The following is a 17154-nucleotide window of genomic DNA, read 5'->3' on the forward strand; positions in this document are numbered from 1 at the left end:
CCACCGCCGCCACCACCGCCACTCCACCACCACCACCACCACCACCGCCACCACCGCCACTCTTCCACCGCCGCCACCACCGCCACCACCACCACCACCACCACCACCGCCGCCACCACCGCCACCCACCACCACCACCACCGCCGCCACCACCGCCACTCCCACCACCACCACCACCACCACCACCACCGCCACTCTTCCACCGCCGCCACCACCGCCACCACCACCACCACCACCGCCGCCACCACCGCCACTCCCACCACCACCACCACCGCCACCACCGCCACTCTTCCACCGCCGCCACCACCACCACCACCACCGCCACCACCGCCACTCTTCCACCGCCGCCACCACCGCCACTCTTCCACCACCACCACCACCACCACCGCCACCACCGCCACTCTTCCACCGCCACCGCCACCACCACCGCCACCACCGCCACTCTTCCACCGCCGCCACCACCGCCACTCACCACCACCACCACCGCCACTCTTCCACCGCCGCCACCACCGCCACTCCCACCACCACCACCACCGCCGCCACCACCGCCACTCTTCCACCACCACCACCACCACCACCGCCACCACCACCGCCACTCTTCCACCGCCGCCACCACCGCCACTCCCACCACCACCGCCTTCCACCGCCGCCACCACCACCACCACCGCCACCACCACCACCACCACCACCGCCGCCACCACCGCCACTCCACCACCACCACCGCCACCACCGCCACCACCACCACCGCTCTTCCACCGCCGCCACCACCGCCACCACCGCCACCACCACCACCACCACCACCACCGCCGCCACCACCGCCACTTCACCACCACCACCACCACCACCACCACCACCACCACCGCCACTCTTCCACCGCCGCCACCACCACCACCACCACCGCCACCACCGCCACTCTTCCCACCGCCGCCACCGCCACCACCGCTACTCTTCCACCGCCGCCACCACCACCACCACCACCACCACCACCACCACCACCACCGCCACCACCGCCACTCTTCCACCGCCGCCGCCACCACCGTTGCCACCGCCACCCCACCACCACCGCTTCACCACCAGCACCGCCGCCGCCACCGCCGCCACTCTGCCACTCCCACCAGCACCGCTTCCACCGCCGCCACCACCACTGCCACTTTTACCGCCGCCGCCGCCACCACCACTTCACCACTACCACCACCACTACCGCCGCTGCTAAGTCTATTTACTATGTCTACTGCTACTGCTGCTACTACTTCTATCTGCTATGTCTACTACTACTGCTAGTACTTCTACTTCTGCTGCTGCCACTACTATCTACTACTTCTAGTACTATTAGTATGTCTACTACTATTTCTACTACTACAGCTACTATTTCTTCTGTTACTACTACTTCCATCTACTACTTCTACTACTACTGCACCTGCTACTTGTACTACTACTTCTACTACTACTAGTACTTCTATCTACTACTTCTACTACTACTACTTTTAGTACTTCTGCTACTACTGTTACTACTACTACTTCTACTACTGCTTCCATTGCTACTTCTACTACTTCTACTGCTGCTGCTACTTCTATCTACTACTGTTTTTTGTATCTTAGCGATTTGATATGATTTTTTGTTTTTTTTCTCCCACACAAATGATTTTTTTGTTCTGATTATCTGGCTTCGCTGGGACCCTGACGATTTTACCCTGGGATGTGGGCGGAGGCAAGAGGTGTTGGGTTTGAGTGTCTGTAAAATGGCTAAAAAAGAGAGCAGTGTAAACACAATCAACTATTTTGGGCCATGTAAAGCAGATTTCCAAATGATTTTAATGATGATGTCTCCATGTTCGTATGAGTAAGAAATAAAATAGAAATGATGTATATCAGTGATATCTTACGATCTGATGAAAAGGCCTGATTTTAGGGCAGCAGTACAGAGATGTTCAGTATAAAATCCCCCTTAGAAACTCAGACGAATTTGTTTCGTTTTTGTTTTCCTGAGATGTGTAATCATAAATAAAGCAAAACTTTCAGTTATTCAGTGCCTCAGAAAGTACCGTCATTTATATTTGGTTACGTAAGAACTAAACTCATAACGTCATCTTCCGCACTTCATGTTCACTAATCAGTCCCTCAACACATGGGCACAGTGAGGCACTTCCTTTATAGCGTACCGCTTCCCTGCTTCAGGCTTGTTTCCTCATTTAGTCTACCATCAATAGCACAGATATTCTCTCTGCTCAGTGTCACGTCTCTGGGGATGTGTAATATGTGTAATAACCGCTGGCGTGTCTCGGCGACAGACGGACTGCGCTTCCGTAGCTGATTCGTGTGACTGAACACTTTACAGCTTGTCTGAATCATGCTCGAGTAAATAGCTCTTGCCTCATGATCAGGGGGAATTTCACGAGACGAGGCACGACTTGTATACCACCTGGTTTAAAATAAAACATACATGCCATTTCATTCACTGGGGGTTTGATTAGGTGTGTTTTATTATGGTGCTGTGGATTTGCTGTGTGTGTGTGTGTGTAAGAAAAAGGCCTGTGTGCGGTCACCACACCCTGCTTACTTCACTCACTGTAACTTATTTAGACTGCAGAGAGATTCATCTGTGTAAATGCAAACACACACACAGATTCAGCCTCTCAGTCAGAAGTGTGCTCAGTAACAGACTCCTCAATATGAAGCGTAAAGAGAAATCTACAGTCCGGTGTAAAAGTTTGCCCCCCATGGTTTATGATATGTGGGCGTGTCCTGCTACAAAGTTCAGAGCTGAGGACAAAATCAACAGGATCTTAAAAGTGCGAGGATCCAGGAAGTGTTTTCCGAGGCTGTTATTAAAGCACAAGACAGAGATATTATTATTCTTATTATATTGATATTATATTATTAGAACAGCCTCAATCCATCATGGCATGGATTCCCTGAGAATCATTCCACTGAGATCCTGCTCCATGCTGATGTGATTGCATCACACAATTCCTGCAGATGTTTCAGCTGCACTATCATGCCGTGAATCACCCGTTCTACCACACGGCAAAGGTGTTCTACTGGATTCTGATCCGGGTGACTGGAAAGGTGACTGAGGAACACTGAACTCATTGTTATGTTTATGGAACCAGTTCCAGCCAGTAGGTCATGAATGGATGCACATCATCAGCTACAATACTCGCATATCAAAGGCTGCGAGTGATGAAAGGGAAGCCAGGAAAACGTTCTCCACAGTGTTACACCACCTCCATCAGACTGGACTGGTAACACAATATCACATCCGTTTCATGGATTCAGGGATTTACATTTCTTGTATTTGGGAGACGCTCTTATCCAGAGTGCTTTAAAGTCTCTATCAATGAATACATCATCTCTGGTTCACTAGGTCACAGACTTAGGGTACCATCAGCCTAATAATAACTGTGTTGGTACAATACATAACACAGACAGGGAAAATAAGAGCTAGTTTAAGTGCTTCAGGAAGAGGTTTGTTTGAAGATGGTCAGTGATTCGGCTGGTCGGACATCTTGGGGAAGTTCATTCCACCACCTCGTTGCCAGAACAGAGAAGAGTGACCCGAGTGCTGACCCGTCATTCACTGTGTATTGTGACACCTTTCTATCAGAACCAGCATTAACTTCTTCAGCAGTTTGAGCAACAGTAGCTCGTCTGTTGGATCAGATCACACGGGTCAGCCTCCTCTCCCCACGTGCATCAATGAGCCTTGGTCACCCATGACCCTGTCGCCGGTTCACCACTGTTCCTTCCTTGGACCACTTTTGATAGATACTGACCACTGCACCCTACAAGAGCTGCAGTTTTGGAGATGCTCTGATCCAGTGGTCTAGCCATCACAATTTGGCCCTTCGTCAAATTTGCTCAAATCCTTACGCTTGTCCATTTTTCCTGCTTCTAACACATCAACTTTGAGGACAAAATGTTCACTTGCTGCCTAATATATCCCACCCGCCTGTTAGAGGTGCCATGATGAGGAGATCATCAGTTTTATTCACTTCACCTCTCACTGCTCATAATGTTATGTCTGATCGGTGTACATCTACCTGTACCCTGGGACATGGGTGGGACCAGTCGGGCAGTGCTAGAAGAACTTCATCCTTCAGATTCTGACCTTCAGTAGAAAACAAGGCTCATCGGATGAAGCTGTGTTTTTGTAGCTTTCACATGTTTCGGTGAGTCTCCACCCACTGCAGCCTCAGCTTCCTGTTCCTGAGAGGAACCCAATGTGGTCTTCTGCTGCTCCTGTAGCTCATCTCTTCAAGTTCTCCATGTTGTGCATTCTGACATGCTTTTCTCCTCACCACAGTGGTAGAGAGTGTTTATCTGAGTTACTGTCCATCGATCAGGCGTTTCCGTCTGCAGAAACACGGGGTGGTTTTTCTGAGTAAACTTTAGAGACTGTTGTATGAGAAAGTCCCAGATATAGAAATCCTCACACCAGCTCACTGGTACCGATCCCTGAGATCCACATTCTGATGGTTTATGTGAACGTTACCTGAAGCTGCTGGCTCGTATCTGTAAGCTTTTATGCGCTGCTTTATTAGGAATTCCTTTACGCATGAACGATTAGTTGTAAGTGTGGCAGCATGATATAAAACTAGCCTTGTTTACGCGCATCGGGGCAAATGTGGGTTCTAACGTGTGTGTGTAGTGGTGGTGTTTTTACGAAAGGAAACCCTCATGATTTCACTTGTCATTTGTTTTCGAGTGCAAGTAGGCAGGTCAGAGTTGTGGAGCATTGTTTACTGTTGTTGTAGATAAAACGCTTTGAGCACCTGCCTGACTCTGTGTGTGTGTGTGTGTGTGTGTGTAGGGGGAAGTGAAGGTCAAGGCAAGATCCTTCAGCGATTCCCGGAGAAGGACTGGGAAGATAACCCTTTCCCTCAAGGCATCGAGCTGGTCAGTATATAACACACACACACACACACACACACACACACACACACACACACACACACACACACACTGCTTCACGTACAATCTACTGAGAATTTCCTTGATTCTGCTTTTTTCACAATTTAAATAAATCTCATAAACCTCCACAATGGGTGGTGGTAGCTCAAATGTTGGTTAAGGCTCTGGGTCGTTGCCCAGGAGGTCAGGGTTCGAGTCCCAGCACCGCCAAGCTGCCACCGCTGGGCCCTTTGAGCAAGGCCCTTAACCTTACCTGCTGCAGGGGCGCCGTATCATGGCTGACCGTGCGCTCTGACCCTAACCCATGAGATATGTGAAGAGAGAATTGTGCTGTAATGTGTATGACAAATAAAGGCAATGTTATGTGAACACTTAAGTTTTTAATTTCTTTTGTGCTCCTGGTTAACACACGACACCCACAATACCAGAAACAGTGTACCGTGACGATAACGTATCACGCCTCTGATACAGTATCACTATCATATCATCTCTTCAAATGGCATACCAGTATTTTTTCCCCATTTGCATTAGCATGAGCTCGAAAAAAGTGCACTTATTTATGTGCGAATAGTGCACTTAGTGTTACAAAGTTGCGAAAATATAAAAAAAATTTGTGGGTTTCTATTTCACACAGTGAGAACGCCGCTAGACTGAGAGGTACCATGTGGTGTCTGTGATTTCCCATGTGACTGTGATGAAGATTAATGTAACGTCTCTGCTTTCTGTCTGTTTGTCTGTGTCTGTGTCAGTTCTGTCAGCCCAGCGGATGGCAGCTGGTTCCCGAGCAACAGCCTTCCTCGTTCTTCGTGGCCGTCCTCACAGACATCAACTCCGAACGCCATTACTGTGCCTGTTTCACCTTCTGGGAGACTGTGGATAATCCTCAGGTGAGAGAGAGAGAGAGAGAGAGAGCAGAAGAGGTACTGAGAGAGACAGAGAGAGGATGAGACGGGGGCAATAGAAGAGAGAGAGAGATGGACACAGATAAACAGAGAATCAAAGAGAGAGAAAGAGAAAGAATAAAGGGAGAGAGCAAAAGACAGACAGAGAAAAAGTGAAAGAGTGGGAGAGCAAGAGAAGGATGAGACAAAGTGAGTGGGAGCGAGAGAGAGACAGAGAGAGATAGATGACTGTATAAAGAGAGAGATGTCATAAGAGGTAGAGACAGAGAGAATGAGACAGAGAGCAAGAGGAAGAGAGGGAGAGGATGAGAGAGACGTAGAGACAGATATAGAGGATGAGACTGAGGCAACAAAAGGGAGAGAGCAAGATAAGGAGACAGAAAGAGAGGATGAGACAGGCAACGAGAGAGCAAGAGCAAGATGTAGAGACGAGACAGAGAGAGGATTAGACAGAGACAACGAGAGAAAAAGAGAGCAAGAGGTAGAGGCAGAGAGAGAGGATAAAACAGGCAGAGAGGGAGAGAGCAAGAGGTAGAGATGAGACAGAGAGGGAGAGACAAGCAATGAGAGGGAAAGAGAGCAAGAGGTAAAGGCAGAGAGAGAGGATGAGACAGGCAATGGAAGAGAGAGAGAGGTATAGACAGAGAGCGGATGAGATGAATGCAATGAGAGAGCGAGAGCAAGAGGTAGAAGCAAAGAGAGGATGAGACAGGCAATGGAAGAGAGAGAGAGAGAGATTGAGACAGAGAGAGGATAAGACAAATGCAGTGAGAGAGAGCAAGAGGTAGAGACAAGACAGAGAGAGAGAGGTAGAGACAGGCAATAAGAGAGCAAGAGGTAGAGGCAGAGAGAGAGGATGGATGAGACTGAGGCAACAAGAGAGAGAGAGAAAGGGAGAAAGCAAGAGGTAGAGACAAGACAGAGAGAGAGAGAGAGAGAGAGATAGTATCAGAGGAAGAGTGACAGACAGATACACAGAGAGAGAGAGAGACTGTTAAAAATAAACCAAGATAAAGACAAAGAGAGAGAAAATGAAAGAGGAAAATGTAAAACCCTCAGACCTTGATATTCATCTTACCTCTTATGAACACAAGTGTAATTGTGTGTATGTGTGTGTGTGTATATGTGTGTGTGTATGTGTGTGTGTATGTGTGTGTGTATGTGTGTGTGTATGTGTGTATGTGTATGTGTGTGTGTGTGTGTGTGTGTGTAGTTACAGAAGGAAGAGCCCAGTGAAGCAGATGAGGATGAAAGCCCTGATCTCATGCAGCCAGAGCAGCTGTACGCCCCCAAAAGCCTGGTGCTGGTTTCTCGCCTGGACCACACTGAGGTGTTCAGGGTGAGCGCACACACACACACACACACACACACACACACACACACACTGCGCTATGTAACATGGAGCTGAGCTGTGCGTGTTCTTCTGTGTACAGAACTGTCTGGGACTCATCTACACCGTGCACGTGGAGCACATCAACGTTCCTCTGGAAACAGTGATCGGGAATCTCCTGACCTGCGTCATTCCCATCGCAGGAGGATCTCAGGTGAGGCTCAAGTTCTCACACACACACACACACACACTGCGTCTGTATACACACGTACAGTATGGTGTGTGTGTGTGTACGCTTTGTACCACGTCGCTGCACCAGCATGTGAGTGATGTGTCATGCTGCACAGCTGGACTGCAGCTGGCAGGCGCAGGAGATCATTCCTGTGCTGAAGGGACTCCATTCAGTTGCACTTTATTAACCCTTCTGTAGTGCAGTGCAGAGGTATTCACCCCCCCCCCCCCAAACACATTTTGCAGTGTTACAAACTGTTCATTCTCACAGCAGAGGGGGGCAAATACTTTTGCACGCACACATTTGATGCTTGGTGCATCACCACTACACATGACCTTCTCCTAATTCTGTCTCACTTTTCTTTCTTGTCTTTTTCCATCCCTCTTTTCATTCCTCCATTGTATCTTCCTTCCTTCCTTCCTTCCTTCCTTCCTTTCTTTCATCCTTAATTATTTTCTTTCTTACTAATTTACTGATACACTCTCTTCTCTTCTCTTCTCTTCTCTTCTCTTCTCTTCTCTTCTCTTCTCTTCTCTTCTCTTCTCTTCTCTTCTCTTCTCTGCCTTCCTTCCTTAATGACTTTTTCTTACTAATCCTCTCCCTCTCTTCTTTCCTCCTCTCTATTCCACCCTTCCTCCATCCCTCCCTCCTCATTTCTTTCTTTCTTTCTTTCTTTCTTTCTTTCTTTCTTTCTTTCTTTCTTTCTTTCTTCTGTGTATGTGTACGGAATGGGAACAGTCATACTGTGCACAGAGAAGCCTTACATCTTTTCATTTACTTTTATTTATAGAATAAATACAAATGTTTTCTCTCTGTATTTAGTGAAATCCCTCCATCACTCCACTGTACTGTACACCGCTATCATACTCCATAGTACATACATGTGTGTGTACAGCCCATGTTCTCATTAATATTGCCCCAACCGCCCCACCCCACCCCACCCCCGTTTCAGCCATGACATGTGTATACTGTGTAAATTAGCTGCGTTGTGACTCATTAATGAAACTTTCCTGGTGTGTGAAGTTGAAACCCTCCTCCTGTGTGTTACAGATAAACGATCCCCCAGTCTGTAGTTTATCTGACTGGCTGCTGGGTTGTTTTCAGGTAACAGCGACCTTTTATTCGCAGCTTTAGCCAATCACGATTCCTATCACGATTCTGTCTGTCGATAATCAATAAATATGATTTTCTGTTTTTGTTTTTGTTTTTGTTTTGTTTTTTCCCCTCAACCTGCTCCAGTTGTGTGACTCATTTGCGTTCACTCGCTGTTTGTTGCAATCAGACAATCAAAAACCGGCTCAAACCACACACTGTACACAGAGGACGCTGATTAGATCTTGGCAGTGAAGGGGGGATGTACGGGATGGCAGATGATTGTCTAATACCCACACACACACATATACACATACACACGTGCATAGACTCATTAGCCATTTTCCTAGGTATGCCTAGGTCACTACACATTACACATTTACCTCAATGAGCCTCACTACACATTTACCTCAGTGAGCCACACTACACCTTTACCTCAATGAGCCTCACTACACACTACACCTTTACCTCAATGAGCAGATTTAGTTAGTGGACTGTTTCTCATCCCAGCATGGACATTCCCAGATCACAGCTGCACCGGATACACTCATACTGACACCGATCCGACTCGATTCCCTACTGTAAACCTTCTTACACAGATGTTTTTACTTCCTCAAAACCAGTACTGTATATCAGAGTAAACAGTCTCACTGGAATCTGTAAATTTGTGTAGTGCTGCTGCTGCCATCATAAATATTCCCAATCTGCTCATAACAAGCATCCTGAAAAACCCACTTATTCCTCATGAGGGATCTCAATCCATATCCAAATTTCCATGAAAATTTTAGGCTTTAGGACAGTTTTATCAGCGCTATACAAACATCTAAAAATGAGACATTTAGTGCTGCCTTTACACTAACAGGCTGATCTGTTTCCATGTAGTGTTTTGCTGTATAAAATGACTTAATAAGGGTTCAAGCTCACGCCTTACAGTGTAAAAACCCGTAACAAAAACCCGTCTTTTTCGTGTTCAGGACTGCTGCAAGGCGAGTTGGCAGCCTTTTGAGAGTTCGTATCTCGTTACACACATCTGCCTTCACTCAGGGGAAAAAAAAAAGAGCAGTTACCGATTGAGTCATATGAAGGAGAGATAAATGAGTGTGATAAAACTGGGGAAAGGGGGTGTGTGTGTGTGTGTGTGTGTGTGAGAGAGAGAGAGAGAGAGAGAGAGAGAGAGAGAGAGGAAGAGAGAGAGAGAAAGGGAGAGAGCATGTGTGTGTGAGAGAGAGGGTGTGTGTGTGTGAGAAAGAGAGGAAGAGAGAGAGAGAGAGAAAGGGAGAGAGCGTGTGTGTGAGAGAGAGGGTGTGTGTGTGTGAGAAAGAGAGGAAGGGAGAGAGAGTGTGTGTGTGTGTGTGTGTGAGAGAGAGAGAGGAAGAGAGAGAGAGAAAGGGAGAGAGCATGTGTGTGTGAGAGAGAGAGGGTGTGTGTGTGTGAGAAAGAGAGGAAGGGAGAGAGAGAGTGTGTGTGTGTGTGTGTGTGGAGGCAGGAAGAATAAGAGAAAGTGAAAGAGATGTGTATCAGCATCATGACTCGGCAAATCCGTGAAGTCTCTCTCGGATCGTTCTCAGCTTTTCGCCTGCCAGACCTGAAGAGTTTAGGGAACGTCCTCTCCTGGACGTTTTCCCAGACCTGAACAGCTCGTTTTATCTAGAAACGACAACCGCTCTTGTGCAATCGTACAGCGCAAACCATTTATATTTAAGGAATAAAACACTACCTGATGTGCCATTATGGGAAAATAATCAGCAGCAGGTGGAGTGTAACGCTGACCGACACCAAGCCTGAAGGATTATTATTAATAATTCCATTAATATTATTAATTCCAATAAAAAAACACACCTACAGGTATTATAGCTATTGCTATTTTTAAATGTATTACTATAAAAATGTAACTGTTTAGTGCAACATATAATGATGTGGAACATCTGCACATTAGATAACATTTGTTATAGCAGATATCTTCTAAAATATCGTTAATAAGAGACCAAATGCAAGTTTTCATGTTACAGAGAAACCAGAAATCGCAAACTAAAGACTTTCCTGTGGTGGAAATCTTACTGAAACTGGAGACTCCTTCCAGAAATGTTTAATATACACACCATTAAAACTCGGCACCCTTTACATTTGTGCTTGTTTCTTACGTAACCTATTGGAAATGTTTTAGAAGACTAATCCTGACTAATCGGATTTGAATGCACTGTAACATCACTGTGGTATAAAAAATAGCCCCTATAATTCTTTAATGATTACTCAGCATTTTTTCATTATCTCGTCTTTGTCTCGTTTGAATGTCCCGTCTCGTTTTTCACGTCATGTTTGTTTGCTTTTCTTTGCCATTTGTAATGTTAAGTCATGTTCTGTCAGTTTTGTTTCATCTGGTGTATCTAACCCCTGTGCTTTCCTGTGGTGTTTTGCGGTGTGTGTGTGTGTGCGTGTGTGTGTGTGTGTGTGTGATGTTTTTGCGATGTGTCGCTAATCTAGCCAGGCGAGGAGGACAGAGAGGACAGCCTGGTACGACCAGTTTGCTTGTTTTTAGCTCTTTCTCTTACCGCCAGTGCTGCTGCCTCTCTCGGGCTTTCACTCCTCTCAATTAAAAGGCACCCTCGGCATTACAGGAAGCGATCAGATCCCTTCACCTGACTTGTAGGGGATCTAGAGAACGTCTCAAGCCTCACTGTGTCGTTTCTGTGGCGTTGCGTGCATGTGCTGCTGCTAGCTAATTGCTCATAGCCACAAAAGCCAAAATAGCCACTTGCTACACTGTTTCTGATACATGGACATGGTTTTGTGTACGTGTGTGTGTGTGCGTGCGTGTGTGTACGTGTGTGTGTTTGGTTTGGTTTGTCTGACTATCTAAAGGACATGCCATTAGTTATTAGGCTAAATGTAAACTATAAATTCTAAATTTATAAATCTAAATTCTCTCCAGATTTATTCCTATATTAACATTTTTAGACACATTTTAGTAGATAAACAGCTAAAGTAAACATGTACTATAAAATCTGATCTTTAAATGGGTTTTCTCTCTTTTTTTTACCACAACACAAAGCTCACATTTTCCCTCTTAAATAAAAGACTATTTTCAGTTTCTCGAAAAGAGAAACAATAAACAAACAATCAACACAAACAAAGCTGGTTCATGGAGCTCAGCTGCTGACTGAATGAGTACTGTGGTGATCTGGATGTCGGTGCTGTGCTAGCTAGCTAGCTAAATGACTCAGGAGGCTGATATTTGTTGTATATTTTCATAACTGTTTCTTGTAAAATCATTAATAATAATAACAGCAACAATGATAAGACACATCTTAGTGTAATTCTACTAAAATCCCACGTGTGTCTAAACAGGAGCTAGTTTACAAGCTAATTCCTTCAGTAAATGTTAGCCATGATTGATAGTACTTGTATATTTTGAAAGGGTTTTTGTTTGGCTTTAAATAAATCATTATTTGATATAAAAGTGTCCACTAAATGAATATATTTCAATGTAAAAATAAATATGTAAATATATTTTAATGTATATTTGAAAAAAATCGAGACTTAGCTACTCAAAAATCTGCTTTTCTGTGTGCTAGTTAGCTAGAGGGTTAGCTAAAGTACCTCAGGTTATGCTAAAGTACCCCAGGTTATGCTAAAGTACCTCAGGTTTAGCTAAATAACCTAAATATAGTTATGCTATATTTTGATAGATTTGTCTGCTTTTAAGTAAATAATTATCACACAGCATGCTTCTACTACTGGATATTTACTGAAATCTCCCTCAGATCTACTTAAACTTTAGCTAGATAGTGATTATAATGATAATAGTATCAGGCTAGTTGGAACAGAGTGTCATATTTTTAGATCCCAGCATTTCTAATGAGGCTAAATAAAGGCTTTTGGTGTTTTTAAATCCGATATCAATTGGGAAAAGTTAACGAATACATCAGAGGGACAGCTCATGTTGGACGTTTGGGGGACAGAGTTAGGGAGGACAGATTAAGATGGTTTGGACATGTTCAGAGGAGGGAGAGTGAGTATATTGGTAGGAGAATGTTGGACATGGAGCTGCCAGGCAGGAGGCAAAGAGGAAGGCCAAAGAGGAGGTATATGGATGGAATAAATGAGGATATGAAGCTAGTGTTGAGGATGCAAAAGATAGGGATAGATGGAGAGAGATGATTCGCTGAGGGTGACCCCTGAAGGGAAAAGCTGAAAGAAGAAGAAGAAGATGATCAGTTGAGAAAAGTTTGAAAAGCTATCTGTAGCTTTTTTCATCAATCCCAGCCACCATTTTTTTCAGCGTTTCGAAAGATGGTGATTAAACTTGCGCTTTCACATCACGCCTTGCAGTTCGGAAACTTTCTGGTACTTTCTGGAGTTCGTTCTGGGACGGTTTTCAGTTTCAGCAGCGTGAGCAGTCGAATATTCAAATCAGATAATTAGCAAAGCTTGAGCAGAACAGATCATACCGTCAGAGGCTTTGAGTAGGTTTGCTGGAGGAGTGTGGTTTGAATTATTTCATGGTATGCACTGAAGCCTTAGCATAATATAAATAAATCAATAAAATAATTAAATAAATTATAATAAATAATTGAATATAATATTAATACATTTTGATGATGTAATTATAATTACAGATATTATTTGTTTTCTTTTGGCACCCTCAGTGCTATGTGGTTATTTAGTACAGCATTAATATAATTACCTTAATGTTTTATTTTTTTCTAAATAAATTCCTGCTTTTTTTCTTTTTTTTTTTTTTCTTCAGAAAGCTTGATAATCGTTGTTGTTGGAATGTAAACTAATCTTGCATGGACCTGCTTTTGTGCTGAAGATCATAATCCAGAAATGAGGCTGCTCGTGTATTTTAATGCTTCAGAACAGATTGCTGATGATAACCAATGAATCGCATGACATGCTATGTGTAACATAGCTGCTAATCTCCACACTGTGCTCTCACACACACACACACACGCACTAACCCGGACCTCTCGGATCTGTGCTGTCACAGACCTGTAAGAACCTCATACGCTGATGCTTATGCATGTTCTCATTTGCTGTCCTTCTCTCGTTCTCTACGGCTTTGTCCATAAAGAGGACCATCACCTTGGGGGCGGGAGACAGGCAGGTGATCCAGACGCCCATCAATGACTCACTTCCTGTGAGCGGCTGCAGCGTGGCCCATCTTTTCAGGCAACTGGGTAAGATCCGTCTACACCCACATCATGTATTCTTCATGCACAAAAGTGACGTAAGGACTCTTTATTTAAAGAGTGAGTCAGCGACATGCATGCTTTAGAGCAGGGGCGTGCAATCCTAATCTGCAAAGATTCCAAACAAGCAGCACCTACGCCTGATTCCAGCCGTTTATAATCAGTTGATCTGGACTTTCAGTAGACTTCTTGGTTGGCATGCAAACCTGCAGCCATGCCAGTCCTTTCTGGATAAGGCTGTACACCCCTGCATTAAAAGAGGAACATACGTGCAAGAGGTTAAGCTAAGCGGAATTGGTTATGTCTAATATTAGGAGGAAAATTGCAGCCGTTGTTTCTGTGGCTGGTTTAATTAACCAGAATAGTGCTATATTGAGCATGTTCACTGAAAGATTTGAGCACATTTTAATCCCTTATCAATTCATTCTCAAATAAATCCATGTGTTTTATAAACCGTGCCACTGTACTGTAATTCAGGTACTTCACTTTATTAGGAACACCTTCACCTTCAAGCAGTTTATCCCTTCATGTGGCAGCAGCACTGTAAATAAAGTCATGTGGATACACGCCAAGAGCTTCATTTGGTCTGATCTCTGTGACGTTAATCGTAGCATGGATCGGTTTGATTTGATCAGAACCTGCTGATTTTCACACACTAGGGTTTATACAGAATGGTGTGAAAATCCTAGAGTGAGCAACAGTTCTGTGGATAGAAGTGCCACAGAGAAAGAAAGAAGAGAAAAGATTTGGTCTGAGCTCCCAGGAAGGATATATCAAATCACTTATTACAATCATGGTGAGCAGAAACGCATCTCAGCACGCACAAATCATCATCAAGGTGGATGAGTGACAACTCCTGATGGCTGTTCCTAATAAAGTGGTCAGTGAATGTATGCGCTAAATATGGCTTAAGCTTTTATACAGACGTTTCTATGATACATGACAAACAATGATGTATAGGATTTTAATGATGCGTTCACACATTCAGTGATTTGATCTCTGCACGTCTACAGTCGCTGAACCACGAAGTCGTCAGTAGGCGTTCCTACTACTGGTTGCCATAGTGATAACGTTTCGTTAATCAGGGTGGCATGACTAATATTACACATCTCTTTTCTTAGAAATAGTACAACGTATCACGTCATAACTAGAGAACTTCCATCGAGTTTGATTGTGATTTTTAAAGTCAGAGCTGGAGATGGAGTAAATAAACATTGTGTTCTGTTGATAAAGCATCCTTCACGTTTGTTGTTTCTCCGTCTGTGTGCAGGGATTGTCAATGTTCTCTATCTGTTCTGTGCTGCTCTAACGGAGCACAAGATCCTCTTCTTGTCCAGGAGCTACCAGAGGCTCACCGACGCCTGCCGAGCTCTGCTGGCCATCATGTTCCCACTCAAATACAGGTGTGATCCTCTCTGTGTGTGAGAGTCTGTCTGTCTGTCTGTCTGTCTGTGTGAAAGGTAGTATGTGAATGTATGTCTGTTTCTGTGTGTGTACAGGGGGGTATGTGTTTGTACATATGTGTGTGTGTATGGGGGGTGTCTGTAGGGGTATGTGTATGTATGTGTGTCTGTGTGTGTGGGGGGGTGTTTGTTGGGTGTGTGTGTTTCTGTGTGTATGGGTGTATGTGTCTCTGTGTGTATGAGTCTATGCATATGGGGTGTGTGTGTTTCTGTATGTATGTCTGTGTGTGTGTTTGTATTGGGGGGGGGTTGTCTGTGGGGATATGTGTGTGTATGTATGTGTGTGTCTGCGTGTATGGGAAGTGTGGGTTTGTATTGGGGGGGTTGTCTGTTGGGGTATGTGTATGTATATGTGTGTCTGTGTGTCTGTCTGTCTGTGGGGGTATATGTGTGTATGTATGTATGTGTATGTCTGTGTGTGTGTTAGGGTGTGGGTATGTCTGTTTGTATGTGTGTGTCTGTGTGGAGGTGATTGGGGGTCTGTTGGAGTGTGTGTGTGAACGTGATTATGTGCATGTCTGTGTGGAGGTGATTGGGGGTCTGTTGGAGTGTGTGTGTGAACGTGATTATGTGCATGTCTGTGTGGAGGTGATTGGGGGTCTGTTGGAGTGTGTGTGTGAACGTGATTATGTGCATGTCTGTGTGGAGGTGATTGGGGGTCTGTTGGAGTGTGTGTGTGAACGTGATTATGTGCATGTCTGTGTGGGAATCTCTCAGCTCTGGGTTTGTGTAGATTTGTGGGTCACTTCTCAAAGTGAAAATGTTTTTGCTTTCATTTACTTGCCATGAGAAAATTCCCACACTCCTAATAGTTGGCATCAGATATCCTTCTTTTATGGTAGTTAGGGAATATCCACAGTGCTGAATGATTTATTGAGAAGTTCTGGGTCATAATGAAACCAGCTTGTATTTAACTTTAATTTCTTCCCTTTTCCTGTAACTTTGCTGTTGTCTGTTTTGTGTTATTTATAAATCAGAGCTGGACGATGATGATGATGATGATGATGATGAATGTTTGTGTTGATATTGAAAGTCTAATCAAAGTGGTGAACCTAAAACCACTGAATTCTCCCTCTCAGCTTCACCTATGTCCCCATCCTCCCCGGGAAGCTCTTGGAAGTCCTCAGCACTCCGACGCCCTTCATCATCGGGGTCAACTCCTTCTTTCGCTCAGAGACTCAGGAGCTGGTATGATGCTGCTTCTCCTACCATGTGTCTAATGGATCTGCTCACTACTTAGTGCTGTAGCTGTATCTAATACACACTAATACATGTGTACTGGTCTGGAGAAACCATAGAGCTCCAGTTTCTTTAGCTCTAATGGCGAGGTGATGGCAGCGCTCTAGGCATGCCGTGTGATCGGCTGCACTCCTTTCCAGTCTGATTCGCTTTATCTAGAACAATAAGACTAGAATAGTCTAGAATAGATCTAGAAATCTAGTATTGCAGCTTTAGAAAACTGGATGTTTGGGTCAGTCTGATTTTAAAAAAAAGGGTTGTGATGGTAGCTTAGTGGTTAAGACACCAGACGTCTCATAGGAAAGTAGTCAAAAATGTCACATGATTAATTGTGTGTGTGTGTGTGTGTGTGTGTGTGTGTGGTTTGTCTAGCTGGACGTGATCATTGCAGATCTAGACGGAGGCACCGTGACCATCCCGGAGTGTGTCCACATATCTCTGCTGCCCGAGCCTATTCAGCAGCACACGCAGACGGTCCTCTCCATGGTAACACACCCCTGATGACATCACTGCACTAACACACACACACACACACACAAAGTCTCACTGCTTCACATAGCACCCATCTTCCTAATGGCCTTCTGCTGCAGAAGCACTGGCGCTCAAGACCAGCAACACTTTTTAATTTTTCTTCATGAGAAGGTTTGTTTTTGGTGAAGCAAGGGTTAAACTTAGGGCTGAAATTATAGCATGCGCTAGCCTTTCTTTTTTTAAACCCTTAGAGAAGGAGTCACGGTTGCTTTGTGACAGTCTCTCAGCTCAGGAAAGTCTGAGTAGAAGAAGAAGAGGTGCT

At 44.8% G+C, this 17154-nt stretch overlaps 1 protein-coding gene across 6 annotated transcripts in view; it reads left to right on the forward strand.

The window, feature by feature from the left end:
• The window catches only part of sbf1 (SET binding factor 1), a 63027-nt gene that overhangs the window by 17858 nt on the left and 28015 nt on the right, over window positions 1–17154 (forward strand). For 2 of the 6 annotated variants that reach the window (XM_058417099.1, XM_058417102.1), the window contains exons 2-11: window positions 4811–4896; window positions 5661–5798; window positions 7027–7152; window positions 7247–7357; window positions 8426–8479; window positions 10949–10978; window positions 13542–13647; window positions 14930–15062; window positions 16202–16310; window positions 16734–16847. In XM_058417099.1, the coding sequence (XP_058273082.1) occupies window positions 4811–4896; window positions 5661–5798; window positions 7027–7152; window positions 7247–7357; window positions 8426–8479; window positions 10949–10978; window positions 13542–13647; window positions 14930–15062; window positions 16202–16310; window positions 16734–16847 (1007 nt within the window). The remainder of the gene's footprint in view (window positions 1–4810; window positions 4897–5660; window positions 5799–7026; window positions 7153–7246; window positions 7358–8425; window positions 8480–10948; window positions 10979–13541; window positions 13648–14929; window positions 15063–16201; window positions 16311–16733; window positions 16848–17154) is intronic. The other 4 variants (XM_058417103.1, XM_058417104.1, XM_058417100.1 and 1 more) reach the window with 3 other exon arrangements.

The sequence above is a fragment of the Hemibagrus wyckioides genome, linkage group LG19 (genome assembly GCF_019097595.1).
Source record: "Hemibagrus wyckioides isolate EC202008001 linkage group LG19, SWU_Hwy_1.0, whole genome shotgun sequence".
Classification (NCBI taxonomy): Eukaryota; Metazoa; Chordata; class Actinopteri; order Siluriformes; family Bagridae; genus Hemibagrus; species Hemibagrus wyckioides.